The sequence below is a fragment of the Carassius carassius genome, chromosome 46, assembly GCF_963082965.1.
Source record: "Carassius carassius chromosome 46, fCarCar2.1, whole genome shotgun sequence".
Taxonomy (NCBI): Eukaryota; Metazoa; Chordata; class Actinopteri; order Cypriniformes; family Cyprinidae; genus Carassius; species Carassius carassius.
The window spans coordinates 2,508,603-2,525,712 of NC_081800.1; the positions used below are offsets into that span (position 1 = coordinate 2,508,603).

General features: G+C 37.3%; 1 protein-coding gene across 1 annotated transcript; it reads left to right on the forward strand.

The window, feature by feature from the left end:
- Positions 1-2,468: 2,468 nt before the first annotated feature.
- LOC132129153 (diphosphoinositol polyphosphate phosphohydrolase 1-like) lies at positions 2,469-15,018 on the forward strand. Its single transcript, XM_059540629.1, has 5 exons — positions 2,469-2,757; positions 5,817-5,927; positions 9,181-9,225; positions 11,532-11,616; positions 14,670-15,018. Exons 1-5 carry the CDS (start codon positions 2,659-2,661, stop codon positions 14,840-14,842), a joined length of 513 nt encoding a protein of 170 aa, XP_059396612.1. The 5' UTR covers positions 2,469-2,658; the 3' UTR covers positions 14,843-15,018.
- The last annotated feature ends 2,092 nt before the right edge of the window (positions 15,019-17,110 follow it).

Below are 17,110 nucleotides of genomic sequence, written 5' to 3' on the forward strand. Positions count from 1 at the left end.
GAGGAAATGTATTATAATCTAACAATACAAACTGCTTTGAAATCCCCATACAGTAACAAGTTGCAGACTTAAAATATTTATTATATTTATATTTAAGGGATTTTACAGTACTAAATATTTACCTCGGAGTCAAGCAGCATTTATCATCTGTAATACTGTTGTGTAACCAGTAGATGGCTGAATAGCCCTATATATAAACATATGGCTTTGCATTCCCTAGTTGCTGTAATGTCTTTATTACTTGCATGTATAAAGTTTTTAATTTGGACATATATTTATTATTAAAGACTATTAAAGATTTAACATTTGTCTCAGAAATGTTCATTTGAAGTGCACTTTTTTCATTATTATTAGTCAAATATGGACACAGAAAAAGCTATTTGTTACTCATACTAGATACATAACATATAATAGATTTATCAGTCATCTTTATCACACAAAGGTAATCCGAATAAATATTGCAACCAGGGCGATACTTCAAAATAATTGAGTGTTTACATATTACGAACAGAGAGGTGGTCTGTGGGCAAGTCGTGTCTCTCCTCTTTCAAAAACTTTGCATCGCAAATTAATCAGCAATTGAGAAATTCAGGTTTAAATAGCTTTATTGGCATGGTAAAAAAGGCTTTACATTGCCAAAGTTGAATCAGGCAGACAGCACTATGGTCCTTTGGCATTAGTAATTGACTGATACACTACAGATAGGCTACTGTACAGTACTCTAGCTCAATGTTGTTTGGGGTGGCTGGGGGGAAATATGATCTAATCGAAGACTGTAACCGAATATAGATAAACAAGTCATGTAATGATTGGGCTAACAGTTAAATCAAGACAACACAGCTCAGCTGACAGCTGTATAATGTTATGGGCTCTCACTGAGCTCTAAAATGCCTCTCTACCTGAAAAAAGCCAGTACTGTAATATAAATAGTATTAGTATAGTATATAAAAAATCAGACTTACCACAAGTAGGTTAACGTTATCCAGTATCCTCCTGATCGATATAGCGACAATGACTAATGATAAATATCATTCGTCTGTGCTATTCCTTCTATAAGAAATCATCTCAACAATATAGTGTAGCAGAAAATAAATACAGATATAAACTTAATATCACTTAAATGAAATAGAAAGCTGCGATTACAGACGCTCACATCCACACATAAACACACCACTGACGTCTTCACTTCCAGGTCACGAACCCATCAATCAAAAGCTCAGTAACCAATGAGAACACACTGCTACTAGCCCCGCCCCCACGAGAGAAATGTGTCAGAACGGCGAACGAAAACTCAGGGAGCGTAAACGAAAACTTCAGAAGCGTAAATGAAAACTCTGGAAGCGCATTTGTAAGTTCAGATCAGCGATTGAAATATGAGAAATAGTTAGCAAAACATGCAGTGTATTAAAAACGAAGTCAAAAAACTTGCCTGCGATTTATTCTTTTTTTAGTTTTAGAGATATTTTTTTTAGTTTCAATTTATATTTTCATTAGTTTCTTGAAAAGCTACGTTCATTTTTATTGGCACAAGAAAAGCTCCATAGGAGCCACGCTTGCGTCCTTCTCAGTGGACAACAGCAGATGTCGCCACTGCATACGATCATACAGTACACTTAAAAATCAAGTACTAATATTATACAATTACAGACCTCAAACATACTTCAATGGATTTTAGTTGCAGGTTGCAGCAATGCTTTTTGTAGCATCACTATATTTGCTTTTAAGAGTGGGGTTTTGCGATAGATTATTTATTAATTGTTAGATTTTGTAAATAATATTTTATAAATGCTATGTCAGAATGTAGGTAAATGCATCCAAAAGGATCGACAGGCATAGTGCGTCCACAGCACAGCCATTGTCTTTATCTCATGTGTAACGTTATTTGATTTCATCAGACGACGGGTCGATTAAATCAGGATTTTTGTGCTGATTAACATCTTAGAAGGAAGAGCTGGTTATGTAGTCTTAATGGGCCGCGTTTCCGACACTATTTCATATTCATCCCGTTTTCTGACAACAGAAACAGACAAATATATAAATGGAAACAGTTTTTATTGAGAATTTGGTTGCATTAAAATACAGTATGTAAGCCATAAACACAGGGAGGCAAAGGACGCAATGACGTCATGAATATGCTAATTAGTGTATGGCGTCATCCAGCGACATTTGGCGACCTTTCAAGCGGACTTTCGCTTCTCGTTTCTTTACATTGAAAGAAGTTGACAGCAGTGGAGGTTTCTGTTACAGCTGTCAAGTTATAAAGACGGTTGCTTTAAGAAATGATAATAATAGTAATAAACACAAACTTGGTTATATATATATATATATATATATATATATATATATATATATATATATAAAACCATGACTCTACGGAGTTATGTAATATGTAAACGTTAGTCCGAGTTGAACCAGTTCCACCTCAACTGCGCAGCGTCATATTCACGAAGTGGAAACACGCTTCGGGGCTGTCCATAACGCAACGCAATTTGCGCAGAGCTCAGAGTAATGGCGTCTGTGCGAGACAAGCTCACAAGACTCACAAAATGAAGAGACGGAGGGGCTATAAATGTTAGCAGAGGGCCTTTAGAAGGGTTAGTGGGTGCGGGATTGCAGTGAGACTTGACGGGAGTGGAGGACTTTCATCTGTCGAGCGCGATGATAAAGCTGAAGTCCAAGCAGACGCGCACGTATGACAGAGACGGCTACAAACAGCGCGCGGCCTGCCTGTGCTTCAGGAGCGAGCGCGAGGAGGAGGTGACTCCAGCAATCACTGCACCACACACACCCTCGCTACATGTGTCAGCTCGTGCATTCAGACATGTCTACAGCTCTGTGCGTGGGTATGAGGGATTGTGATTTTGTGATTCCATTAAAATATTTACGGACTCTTAGCCTGATATTTGGGGGCATTTCACATGTGTAAATCACATGCTTTTACCTTACATTGTCTTGTAAATATCAAATGCACTGGCTCGTGGCTATCGTATGTACAGTGGTATTGAATTTATGATCTAAATCTGATATCCTCACTGTACCATGCTACTGTCACCAGTTATATATATAACCGTGATGGCTAATATCAGATCAGGCTACAGAAGCAATCACAAAAGTAGCTACAGCATTGGCACATAGTATTACATATGTAAGTCTGTATTTGTTAAAATGTTATAGAATAAATTTTTGGTGCCTTTAATCATGATTCTCCCTAATTATAAGGGTTAGTTACTCATTCTGCAAATTTTGACATCTGCATTAAGAAACCTGATCACCTGCTGAGATGCCCAGTTGGTTGGATGTTTCAGTCCAGACCATCTAGACAGGTTATGAGCGGAGTATATCCTCGAAGGGTATTGCTAACAGTAAACAGTTACTGTTCAACCTTTTAGGAGAAATTTGAGTTTGTGTACACATTTCTAATAAGCAGATCTTGTTTTCCCCTTCTGTTTGAAATGGTTTACATTTGACAGTTATTGGGTTAAACATGAATAAATGAATGTTTAATGATGATTACCACTAGGGATGGGCAATACCACATTTTTTCCATGCGATATGATACCTATTATTATTATTTTTTGTTTTACAATTTTAACGATACTGATACCAATACCGATACTGCTTATAATTTTAAAAGTGTATGTGATTTTTCAAAACAATCTTAATTTTATATATATATATATATATATATATATATATATATATATATATATACACAAATTTGCAGTTACCATGGCTACAAGAACACTGACTGCGTTTACATGCAGCCAATAACCCGTTCAAAACCGGGATATTAGCAATAACCCGGTCGCGCACGGCCATGTAAACACCGACAAAAACCCGGATATGCTCATATCCCGGTTTTTAAAAACCGGGATATTATACCTGGGGTACCCCTTTTCTAACCCGAATATTTGGTCTTGTAAACGCGTTTCGGCATATCCCCATCAAAATGTGTGTTCTGCGCATGTTCTATTCGCAAGGAATCTTGGTCTTTTGAGTAGAGACGGCGCATAAAAAAACCCAGCGTGCAGTAGAGGCACAGTAGTGTCAAGTGCTGCTGGTGGATCAGTACCAGCGCCAAAGCGCAAACAAAGACTATCGCTATCTGCCCCAAACTATTCATTATCCGCCTGCTGCTGCTGTTGTTGTTGTTGTCTTTGGATACAGGAAGAAGAATCGGAAATGACGCATATTGCGTCTTGTTGTCCGTACGTCCAGACGCTAACCGTGCGTCGCCGTTTACATCGGGATTGGTAACTCTCTCTGCTCACGCATGTAAACAAGTTATCCCGAATGTTTCAGAAACCCAAATAGTGACCTTAACCCGACCATAACCCGAATTTTAACAGCATGTAAACGTAGTCAATGATTTGTGATGTTATTGTTAAAACCATTGGTAATTTTCGTAAGGGAACCTGAAAAAAAAGAAAAAACCTTTCACAGGAATGTGCCTGGAAGTGATAAACGGGCCTCATTTTTACCTAAATGTTTTATAATTTATTTTAATATATATTAAAAATGTATAAGGTGTGCATTGTAGCTGACACCTAAATGAACACATTACAATTGTTTTATGACTGCAAGTCTTTCTCCTCAAATGCTATTGAGCTTCAAATTTGTGTTTTGAGCCCATCTGAAAAAGTAGCACAATTTACATATGATTTACAGTTTATTTTAATAAATATCAAACATTCAATTCAATTGTGCATTATAGCTGACACCTACATGAACAATTACAGTTGTTTTTATGACTGTAAGTCATTCTCCTCAAATGCTACTTACGTTAGAAAAGTGTATACCAATATCGCATGTAACTTTAGAGTCGGTCCCTAAATTTGAGACTCTCGAACGTCCAACGTCAAGCCAACTTTATTTTTTCATAGTTTTCTTTTCTCTGCGCTGGATTGGTGATGTCCTTTACCCAGGCATAGATGTCCATCCATCAATTATGAACATTCAGCCGTAAACATGAGGTGCGAGCGGTCGCGAGCGCGGATGGGAGAATGGTGCAGGTTTTTTTTTTTTTTTTTACTGCTGTCATCTTTCGTGCAAGTCGCGACCGTGCATGCGGTGTTGTGATGGTGAATGGTACATTGTACATTAACGTCATACCACCGCGTCCGCGAGACCTTTTCTTTTTATATCATACACACACCGTCCCGATTGGCCTGCACACACTGCTTAAAACATTTAGTTATAAAGAAATTATAAATATAATTAAGTATCGATACTTTGCAGAAAATATCGATACCAAAAAAGAAGCTTCTGAGTATCGATATATCGATACTGCAGCATCGATGTGCACATCCCTAATTACCACATGTAGAATCTGGGTCTTTAAGAAAAGTCTGTTGAAATCCTTTGGTCTAGAGTTATTTTTCATTCTGACTCCTCAGAAGTAAAAGGATTATGAATGTTTTCATCTCGACTTTAAAGTTGTCTTGGCACAGTAAGCAATAAAAGCAGGAAGTATTTTAACATCCAAAAATGACACACACCAGCTTGTTATGCTAGCTGCTGATAATTATTACTGATTCTGACCAGTATGATGGATGTCCTCTCACTTTGATTGAGGAACATGCTTGTTTATAATAGATCAGTAGGGGTGTCCAAACCTGTTCCTGGATGCCCACTGTCCTCCAATCCTAATTAAACACACCTGGAGCAGCTAATCAAGGTCTTCAGGCTGACTAGAGGTGTCCAGGCACTGAAGGCTGACAGAATAGAAGTAGACGTGGCCACCGTGTGTGTGTGTGCTGTGCACAGTATCTCTGATGTGCACCGTATCTCTGACGGCTGTGTGTTGTCTGTGTCAGGTGCTGCTGGTGAGCAGCAGCGGTCATCCGGAGAGATGGATCGTTCCTGGAGGAGGGATGGAGCCGGAGGAGGAGCCCAGTGTTGCTGCTGTCAGGGAGGTGTGTGAGGAGGTAGGCCTTCCTTCCTCAGAAACTATTATAATGTGTTGGTCTGCTCATTTTCACATGTTTCCAGTGGAGGATTTCTGATTTGCAATCTGTTGCGCTGGGGAATTCAGAATTGTGTAGAATTTGAACAAACCTCACTCTGTAAAGATGTAACTAGGGATTAGGGGTATAACGGTACAGGTATTTGTCTAAAAATATTCGGTACGGGTCTTTCGGTTCAGTAAGCCAGAAAAGTCTCTTCTTTTTAAACAAAATGCTGTTTTGACGCTCTTTGATGTGGCACGACAGATTGCTGTATAAACAGCTCAGTTCAAGCAGCAGCGCGATCATCTCTTCCTCTTTACTACTAGTTTAAACGTGAAATAAACATGAATGAACATTTCCTGCCTCATGTAATCACACAACCAGTGCTTCAACCCATCATCTAGATTTTATTTAACTCATTAGTGTGCTATGAATGAAGTCTAGAGAAGACTTTATAGTCATTACATTCTACTTTACCTGTTAGTAATGTTTAAATAAATATATTATGAAACAAGTTATGAGAGCCACTGCAAATTAATATATTTCAACAACAAATAGATTTTCTACAATTAAGAAGTTAATTTAAAAACTACATTATGTGCAATTTACGTTTTTGTTGATTATTGTGTTTAAAAATAAATAGTAACTCAATTTAAGTTGTTCATTTTTACCTTATAGTAACATAAAAAAGCTCACTGTAGTCTTGAGCATTAGCTGAGGTAGATTTTTATTTCTAAGGAAATGTTGTAGCAATTTGTTCAGTAAACCAGTGCAGTTTAATAAAAAAAAAAAAAACAAGTTTAGTTTTTCCCCTGCTGTGAAGAAACTGTGAAGTCAAAACCGAGGCACGTACTGAACTGTTCTGTTTGTGTACCGTTACACCCCTATTGGGGATATGCCAATATCTCAGCCATTGAAAATGGCATTTTCAGATTTTGGCTGAAAATATAAGCCCTGCCATGCTTTGTTTACAGTGGTAACCAGGGAAACGCTTTAAGCGCCACCTGCTGCAGTGTTCATAAGTGCTTTGTTTACAGCGGTAACCAGGGAAACGCTTTAAGCTCCACCTGCTGCAGTGTTCATAAGTGCTTTGTTTACAGCGGTAACCAGGGAAACGCTTTAAGCTCCACCTGCTGCAGTGTTCATAAGTGCTTTGTTTACAGCGGTAACCAGGGAAACGCTTTAAGCTCCACCTGCTGCAGTGTTCATAAGTGCTTTGTTTACAGCGGTAACCAGGGAAACGCTTTAAGCGCCACCTGCCGCAGTGTTCATAAGTGCTTTGTTTACAGCGGTAACCAGGGAAACGCTCCACCTGCTGCAGTGTTCATAAGTGCTTCGTTTACAGCGGTAACCAGGGAAACGCTTTAAGCGCCACCTGCTGCAGTGTTCATAAGTGCTTTGTTTACAGCGGTAACCAGGGAAACGCTTTAAGCTCCACCTGCTGCAGTGTTCATAAGTGCTTTGTTTACAGCGGTAACCAGGGAAACGCTTTAAGCGCCACCTGCCGCAGTGTTCATAAGTGATTTGTTTACAGCGGTAACCAGGGAAACGCTCCACCTGCTGCAGTGTTCATAAGTGCTTCGTTTACAGCGGTAACCAGGGAAACGGTATAAGGTCCACCTGCTGTAGTTTTCATAAGTGCTTTATTTACAGCGGTAACCAGGGAAACGCTTTAAGCGCCACCTGCTGCAGTGTTCATAAGTGCTTTGTTTACAGCGGTAACCAAGGAAACGCTGTAAGCTCCACCTGCCGCAGTGTTCATAAGTGCTTCGTTTACAGCGGTAACCAGGGAAACGGTATAAGGTCCACCTGCTGTAGTTTTCATAAGTGCTTTATTTACAGCGGTAACCAGGGAAACCCTGTAAGCTCCACCTGCTGGCAGAGAGAGAATCTGCGTCTGTTCAGCTCGTCTGTTGTTTCTGTTTCATGCAGATATTTTTTACGTATAGTTTCACAAAACTGAAGTCAAATCATTCTGTTTTTGCTTCAAATATTGAAATTATACAAACTAATTAAAATTAAAAACTGCTCATGTTGCATGTCTGCAGCATCTTTGTTTGGATCATGATTAAAATGCAGTTATTGCCACTCATTTTAAATGCAAAGAGCACAGACAAAGCCTTATTTTGTTTATATGACAAGATTTATTTTATTTGTGTTATTTATTTGATTTAGGGCTTGTTTTAAAATGTCAATTTAGTTTTGTTATTTACATTTACATTATATTTACATTTAGTCATTTAGCAGACGTTTTTATCCAAAGCGACTGGATAATGGAAGCAATCAGACCAACAAAAGAGCGATAATTTACAAGTGCTATATCAGTATATTATAGTGTTATATTTCCATTTCACAAATAAACTATTAAAACTATTAACATTATTATTAACATTAATATCAGTAACTTGTAATGACCAACATTGATTACTGTAAATAAGCAAATATACTATTGCTCATTGTTTATTAATGTTTGTTCTTAAAATTATATGAATCCGTATTAACCAGTTGAGTTTTATTATGAACCAAGATTAATAACTGCTGTCCGAGTATTGCTGGCTGTTATTACCCAGTGTATGAACTATAGTGGATAAATTTACCTATTTTGTAAATGTTATTTGCCTTTCAGATTGTACAGATTTGCACAGAATCTCTGTTTTTGGTTTTGTTTTCTACATTCATAAAACCTTTCTCCATCTCTTACATCTGTAAATACTCACATGATGTTTCCATGCTTAGGAATTGTTCCAAATGTGTGGATTTCTGTTTCTGGTTAAAGGTAAAAACACAAACAAGCCAGTAATCTCAGGTTGAGAAGTACTTCTGTTGCAGTGCTTTGTTTGCTGCAGTATATGCAGATCAGCATCCTGTTGATAGTTTAATATGGCTCTCTGATTTAGATGAATTCTGTCAGCTTTCCCACATCTTGACTCGGTAGAGTGTGGATATCATTTCTGTTGTTTTCTGTATGCAAATTATTGTTTCTTGGAGGTTATTCCAGCCTTTTACAGTGAATTAAAACATTTGTGTTCTCTTCTCCTCCTCCACTTCGAGGATTTCTGTGCAATTTTTGAAAACAAAAATCAATTAGATTTTTTTTCTTTTGTCAAGTTGCCACATTATAGATTTTTGACTGATATATGCTGAAATAAGAGGTTTCAAGATGCTTTAAAATATTGCAGTAGATTATAAATGCACTGAATTCAGTGTTTCACTCTATATTTTATTCCCACAGGCAGGAGTAAAAGGTACATTAGGAAGATTGGTAGGCGTTTTTGAGGTGAGTGTTTTCAGACGGGAAACAACAAGGTCAAAAACAATAAATAAAAAAAATTAAATAAACAGGTTTTGAGAATACAATTTATGATAGGAATCTAACAAGAATAGTCAAAGGTTTCAAGATTCATAGTAAAATGAAGACATTTCTGTCACTGATGGGGTTTTGGTTCCTTGCCGCTGTGTCCTTTGGCTTGTTTAATTGAGGACACTTATTTTCTGGACTTGACTGATTGCACAGACTAGGCCTGTCACAATAATCAATATATCAACTTATCGCATAATATATGTACATGACCTCAATCACTTTTGGTGATGCAATATATTGCCCATTATATTTACACTAAAATTAATGTCACCATGTTTTTACATTCCACTTGTGCCTGTGTCTTTTGCAGCTTCTCGTTCATAACATGGTGTAGTCACAAGGGGCTCATTCAAATTTAAACCATGCTTCTACAAAGAAAGCTTCATCTGCAGATATGGCCTTGTTTAGGGATCTGTGCCTTTGTGTCTACAGACATCTGGCTGCTGAGTAGTGATCGTGTTTTTCAGCAATACAGTGCACCCTTAATTTACAGAGAAAAGACAGACCGGGAGAAATTTCTGTAGATGGAAAAATCTCCATACAAGTTATCTGTGTATTCTTCTTGTCTATATTATGCTTTTATATTAGGATTATGTATTCAGTGGCATAAAATGGTCTTAAAGGGTTAGTTCACCCAATAATGAAAATTATGTCATTAATAACTCACCCTCATGTCGTTCCAAACCCATAAAACCCCCATTTATCTTCTGAACACAGTTTAAGATATTTTAGATTTAGCTCTCAGTCCCTGAAGCTGTGTGTACGGTCTACTGTCCATGTCCAGAAAGGTAAGAAAAACATCATCAAAGTAGTCCATGTGACATCAGAGGGTCGGTTAGAATATTTTGAAGCATCGAAAATACATTTTGGTCCAAAAATAGCAAAAACTACAACTTTATTCAGCATTGTCTTCTCTTCCGTGTCTGTTGTGAGAGAGTTCAAAACAAAGCAGTTTGTGATATCCGGTTCGCGAACGAATCATTCGATGTAACCGGATCGTTTTGAACCAGTTCACCAAATCGAACTGAATCGTTTTAAACGGTTCGCGTCTCCAATACGCATTAATCCGCAAATGACTTAAGCTGTTAACTTTTTTAATGTGGCTGACACTTCCTCTGAGTTAAAACAAACCAATATCCCGGAGTAATTCATTTACTCAAACAGTACACTGACTGAACTGCTGTGACGAGAGAACTGATGATGAACACCGAGCCGAGCCAGATAACGAATTAAAGACTGACTCGTTCTCGGGTCAAGAACCGTTTCTGTCAGATGAGTCCGATACGAGAACCGAGGAGCTGATGATACTGTGCATGTGTGATTCAGCGTGAAACAGACTGACACACAGAGCGTCTGAACCGAACTGATTCTTTTGGTGAATGATTCTGAACTGATTCTGTGCTAATGTTATGAGCACGGGTAAACCGAAGGCTTGAATCAAGGGCAATCATCGCCAATGACGCCATTACGTCGAGCGCAAAAGAACCGGTGAACCGTTTTCTTCAACCGGTTTATTGAATCGAACTGTCCGAAAGAACTACTGGTGACCCGAAAACCGATGCAACCGGTTCTTGACTCGTGAACGAGTCATTATCTGGCTCGGTGTTCATCTTCAGTACAGTAGACCGTGTACACAGCTTCAATGGAGGGACTGAGAGCTCTCGGACTAAATCTAAAATATCTTAAACTGTGTCCCGAAGACAAATGGAGGTCTTACTGGTTTGAAACAACATGAGGGTGAGCCATTAATGACATAATTTTGATTTTTCGATGAACTAACCCTTTAAGATGACAATAATGCTGTTTATTGCAATTATTTCTGTGGCATTATATCGCACTACAAAAAGTTATCGTGACAGGCCTAGCACAGACATATAATCGACATATAATCAATAATGAAAATAACATTCCAATAAGTGTGAGTATAACAGTATAATACTATACAGTGTATTATGTATTTCTATGGACAAAGCATCTGCATTTCAAACACGAGCAGGTAATTTGACAGCTTTCCCTGTCAGGTGCTTTGATGCATAAGTCTGCTGTTTACCACGTTTGAGCTACTTTAAAATGGGAAGAATCAGCAGTTTATTTTGAAGAATTTTGTAGAATGTAATATTTACATTCAACCCCTTTTTTGCACATAATGTGTAGCATTAGCATACTTATATACATGATTTAGTATTTCCTGTGAGGCTGTTAAAAATGTTTTTTCTTTACAGAACAGAGACAGAAAGCATAGAACGTATGTCTATGTTCTCATCGTAACCGAGGTTCTGGAGGACTGGGAGGATTCAGTAAATATTGGTAAGAATATGTAAAAAAAGTACTGTTATGCTGTTGTTTAATTAGAAAGTGCAGGGTTCACACAAGGTGCTTGAAGTACTTGAATTTGACTTTTTGTAATTTAAGTCCTGGAAACCCCTTAAAAACAGCCATATTTATGAAAAGGTACTTGATACTGGTCGACCGATATTGGGTTTTTTACAGCTGATGCCGATATCTTGGAAAACGGGGGGACAATAGCCAATATAAAGCCGATATAATTATTATTTTTTTATTAATGTTTAAGAAATTTGAAATGATTTGACAATGGATAAAAAAATAAATGTGTAAAATAATCATACTAATACTTTAGATGACAAAGTATTTTTCACAAATGCATACAAGTGCATCTCAATAAATCAGAATGTCGTGGAAAAGTCTATTTATTTCAGTAATTCAACTCAAATTGTGAAACTCATGTATTAAATAAATTCAATGCACACAGACTGAAGTAGTTTAAGTCTTTAGTTCTTTTAATTGTGATGATTTTGGCTCAAATTTATCAAAAACCCACCAATTCACAACATCTCAACAAATTAGAAAATGGTGACATGCCAATCAGCTAATCAACTCAAAACCTGTAAATGTTTCCTGAGACTTCAAAATGGTCTCTCAGTTTGGTTCACTAGGCTACACAATCATGGGGAAGACTGCTGGTCTGACAGTTGTCCAGAAGACAATCATTGACACCCTTCACAAGGAGGGTAAGACACACACATTCATTGCAAAAGAAGCTGGCTGTTCACAGAGTGCTGTATCCAAGCATGTTAACAGAAAGTTGAGTGGAAGAAAAAGTGTGGAAGAAAAAGATGCACAACCAACTGAGAGAACCACAGCCTTATGAGGATCGTCAAGCAAAATCGATTAAAGGATTTGAGTGAACTTCACAAGGAATGCACTGAGGCTGGGGTCAAGGCATCAAGAGCCACAAAACACAGATGTGTCAAGAGATTTACTGAACCACAGACAACGTCAGAGGAGTCTTACCTGAGCTCAGGAGAAGAAGAACTGGACTGTTGCTCATTGGTCCAAAGTCCTCTTTTCAGATGAGAGCAAGTTTTGTATTTTATTTGGAAACCAAGGTCCTAGAGTCTGGAGGAAGGCTGGAGAAGCTCATAGCCCAAGTTGCTTGAAGTCCAGTGTTAAGTTTCCACAGTCCGTGATGATTTGGGGTGCAATGTCATCTGCTGGTGTTGGTCCATTGTGTTTTTTGAAAACCAAAGTCACTTCACCCGTTTACCAAGAAAATCTTGGAGCACTTCATGCTTCCTTCTGCTGAACAGCTTTTTGAAGATGCTGATTTCATTTTCCAGCAGGATTTGGCACCTGCTCACACTGCCAAAAGTGCTAAAAGTTGGTTAAATGACCATGGTGTTGGTGTGCTTGACTGGCCAGCAAACTCACCAGACCTGAACCCCAGAGAGAATCTATGGGCTACTGTCAAGAGGAAGATGAGAAACAAGAGACCAAACAATGCAGATGAGATGAAGGCCACTGTCAAAGAAACCTGGGCTTCCAGACCACCTCAGCAGTGCCACAAACTGATCACCTCCATGCCACGCCGAATTGAGGCAGTAATTAAAGCAAAAGGAGACCCTACCAAGTACTGAGTACATGTACAGTAAATGAACATACTTTCCAGAAGGCCAACTATTCACTAAAACAATTTTTATTTTTATTGGCCTTATGAAGTATTCAAATTTGATGAGATTTGTTAAATGTGAGCCAAAATCATCACAATTAAAATAACCAAAGACTGACACTTTGTAACACTCATTTTACATACAGCGCACAGAGAAAATGACATATGACAGTGGCCAAATGCATAAAGCGCAGCATAATTTAAAATCACGAGTTTAAAGTTTAAAGCATTCATTTCAGTTTGTATACATGAATTCCTTTGTGTAATCGTTCTATCTGATTATTAGACAGAGTTCTATCGGTATTAGACAGAACTGTTAATGATGACAGCATTGTGTGTGTGTGTGCTCAGGCGCTGCCTTTCTTAGTGCCGGCAAAATAAAAGTTCTGCCTCAAACAGATAGGCCAAGCAGAAAAACTTATCGGCCGATATTTACCATTTTTCAATGGCATGTCTGACTTTTATTTTGATGGTGCTGAGAGCGGCAGCGCCTGAACACAGTGTTCACACAAAATATCGGCCTTGGCAATATATCAGTCGACCACTCATTTAAACATCATTGAATTACGCTGTAAAGTGAAGCATCGCCAGGACATTGGCACCCTCTGCAGGTATGTTATAATACTTAATCTACTTAAGTAGGCTATGTTCATATTATTTATAGGCATATTACATATTCTAAGAGTGATGTTCAATAAACCCATGTGATTACTTGGTTTTGATACATTATTTGAAACAATTATTGTCTCATTGTTAGTTTAATATATATAAATGCAGTCAATATAAAGCCTTTATTTTTTACTTAATTAGGTCTATTTTGGCTACAAAAAATATCAGATTACTCAGTTGTCAAAAATAGTCAGGATTATCTTGGTAATTTTCCAAGTGTATGATGAAGCTTTTACTCTTCAGGTGATTCATATAATCATAAAAAATTACTTAGAATAAGGAAAGCGATAACTTTGCATAGTATCTTTTCAAGTTGCCTCAACCATTGCATGCTTTGCATATGCTGCACTTTATTTGTACCGTTTTGTTTTATTAGTTTATTTATTAGAATTTGAAAGATGATAACAATATTGTGATCTCGGATTTTAGTCCTTGAAAATGAAAAAAAAGAAAATCTTTGAAAGTCCTTGAAAGTACTTGAATTTCATTTAGCAGTTTCTGTACGAACCCTGGAAAGTGGCAGCAACCACATCAGCTGAATTTAGATATGCATTTTTATTTTTCAATTACACTTGAAGTTGTTTTCTATGATTTTCTAAAATAATCGTCAGTGGGTCAGTTTTTGCTGTGAATAGTATTGCCATAGAATCAAATAGGAACAGCTCAGAGCTCTCCTAATTAGAGTAATTCTGAGGCACGTGAATGTGTCTCTTGTTGTTCTCAGGGAGGAAGAGGGAGTGGTTTAAGACCGAAGATGCCCAGCGTGTGCTACAGTGTCACAAACCTGTGCAGGCATCTTACTTCGAAGCCCTTCAGCAGGACTGTATGACCAGCAACGGCACGTCTCTGGTGGACACTTACAACATGAATCACAACTCTCTCTCCAGCATCAGATAACTAGCACAACAAACACAGAAGCCTCGGCAAAATTCACCATGATTTTCAACCTTGTTCTCCCTGACTGAACTCCTATTGCAACTAGTACGGTTTTTTAATTTCAGCACAATGAAAATGAAATCTGATTGCCTTACCAGTCTTTTTAGTGTTCAGATGAAGATCACAGTCTGGGGTCACAGTGACTGGGGACTGGGGACTTTGTTTCAGACAGAAGAGAGGTATGAAAGGACATTGTGAGCTTGAATTGTAGATGTAGATAATGTAGATGTAGATAATAGCCCATCCTTCCTTTTCTAAAGAGTTTTGCACCAGTATTCATAGCACAATGGCAAAAGTATACACATTGTTCAGATTTAGTTGTGATCATTTCAGTTCGTCCTCTGTCCACTTATAAACTTTAACCCTAGACTGTGTGTGTGTGTGTGTGTGTGTGAAGTAATGTGAATAATTAAAGGACTAGATGCCAAGGTTAGCTGTCTGTGTAATACACTGCCTCTTGTGTAAGAGGATAGATTTCATTTCAAATGTTTACAGCTTGATTGTAGTTTCTGTTCAGACACTGGATATTCACTGACCTCCTTTCATTTGTTATAGAGGACTGTTAATGGTGCCATTTCTTTTATTGAAATGCACTTTTCTAGCTCTTAAATAATTTAGTGTGTCCTAATACTAAAGTTGTTTCGTTATTTTGTTTATGATTTATAAAATTGTCACAAGCATGTACTTTGAATGAGGATTGTTTAGGTCTTACTTTAACCTGTCTTATCAGTATTTCAGTGTTTTTCTCTTTTAATCAGAAAGCACAAAAGTTTATTGTGAATAACGTATTAAATTACCAAATCTAAGATGTTCTCCATGGGCTAAAAACAGGAAAAATGTCCTGTGTTATTGTAATAGGATTATTTAGCTGAACCCAATCCAAAGCTGGTCCTCCAGTGTTTGTATAAAAGGATTCTGGTCTTTTTTCAGTAGTGAACTCAAAAGCTGTGACCCAGTAAGAGCACGTGTAACCGTCGTGACAGAGACTGATGCTCATCTAATGGTGAACCATGGGATCATTCTCTGCACATTTATTCCAATCATTAGAGGAATGGGAATAAGCAATGATCAAATTACTCTGCGATTCATTTCTCTGCAGGTGTTTGTATTGAAATAATGCCAGACTTACAGTCCTTGAATTGTAAATGCTCCATTATTAGGAGAAAAAAAATATATACTACTCTGCAAAAGTAGTAGGCCAGTAGTATTTTCACCAACAACAACCAAAACTATACTTGTAATACTAGTGCTCTAAGACTTCTGCACAGTAGTGTATTTATACATATTGTAGTTTTTAAACGTACTAAATCGTTGGTGTTGTTGAAAGATGTTTTGGTGAAAGTATTCTTTATTTCTTGAGTAACCCGAAAACATTTCAAGAATCTCCAAATCGTTCCTCAGCTGTTCCCCTTGCCTTTCATTTCAAGCACAGTTTACCCTGTATCACTCTGCTGTATCTGATATGGTGAAAATCAATTCTGACTCAAGCCTGTATAACAATTGTGTCAACAATCTATAAATAAAAGAGAAAGAAAATATATTCCATTTGTTGTAAAAGTGCACTAAATGTTACATTATGCCTATAGGTTTCGTAAAGGAACTGCACGGTGTCTGTGAGTTTAATGAAAAGCTAAATATTAATTAACATTAATAAAAATGTGAAATACATTTTTGAATAACATCATCAAAATAAAACGCTTATTAAATAAATGAAATAGTTTTTATTTACTTGCTTGTCTTTTGAGCATTAATCAACAGTCAGAGAATAGTGGACATGCAAATGTGATACTTAATTATTGTAACTTTATTTCAAAATCTCAAGGGGGGGGGCGCTTCAAGTAAATATATAAGACGAAAGAGGTTCAAATGAGAAAAAAAAATGTTTGTGAATCCCTGCATTACAAGTTAATAAGAAATAATGTGATTTTGTGGATTTTTATGTGTTTGAAAGACAAAAGCCTTCTGATAACATATCATGCATTTTTAACTTATTGAGTGATAATTCATATAAAAAATAAAATAATTAGTGTTGAAACTCTTTTTAAACCTGAAATGCTCTTTATAAATCCATTGGTCAAATGCTGTGGTCACCTGACCAGTGACTGCTCTCTGTGTCAAACTGAAGACTTTCTGAAGCCAAGACTATTTCAGAAAGATGAACAAGAGGAATTTATTGCTATTGTGTGAATAATATGTACTGTAATCATGTAATAAAAAGGAACTGTAGTC

What these genes read in the sequence shown, in the direction of transcription:
- LOC132129153 (XM_059540629.1), top strand. Translation starts at nt 2,659, where the DNA reads ATGATAAAGCTGAAGTCCAAGCAGACGCGCACGTATGACAGAGACGGC. An exon ending in TCAGGGAGGTGTGTGAGGAG is followed by an intron (nt 5,928 to 9,180) that starts GTAGGCCTTCCT and finishes TTATTCCCACAG; the next exon opens with GCAGGAGTAAAAGGTACATT. An exon ending in GATTGGTAGGCGTTTTTGAG is followed by an intron (nt 9,226 to 11,531) that starts GTGAGTGTTTTC and finishes TTTTCTTTACAG; the next exon opens with AACAGAGACAGAAAGCATAG.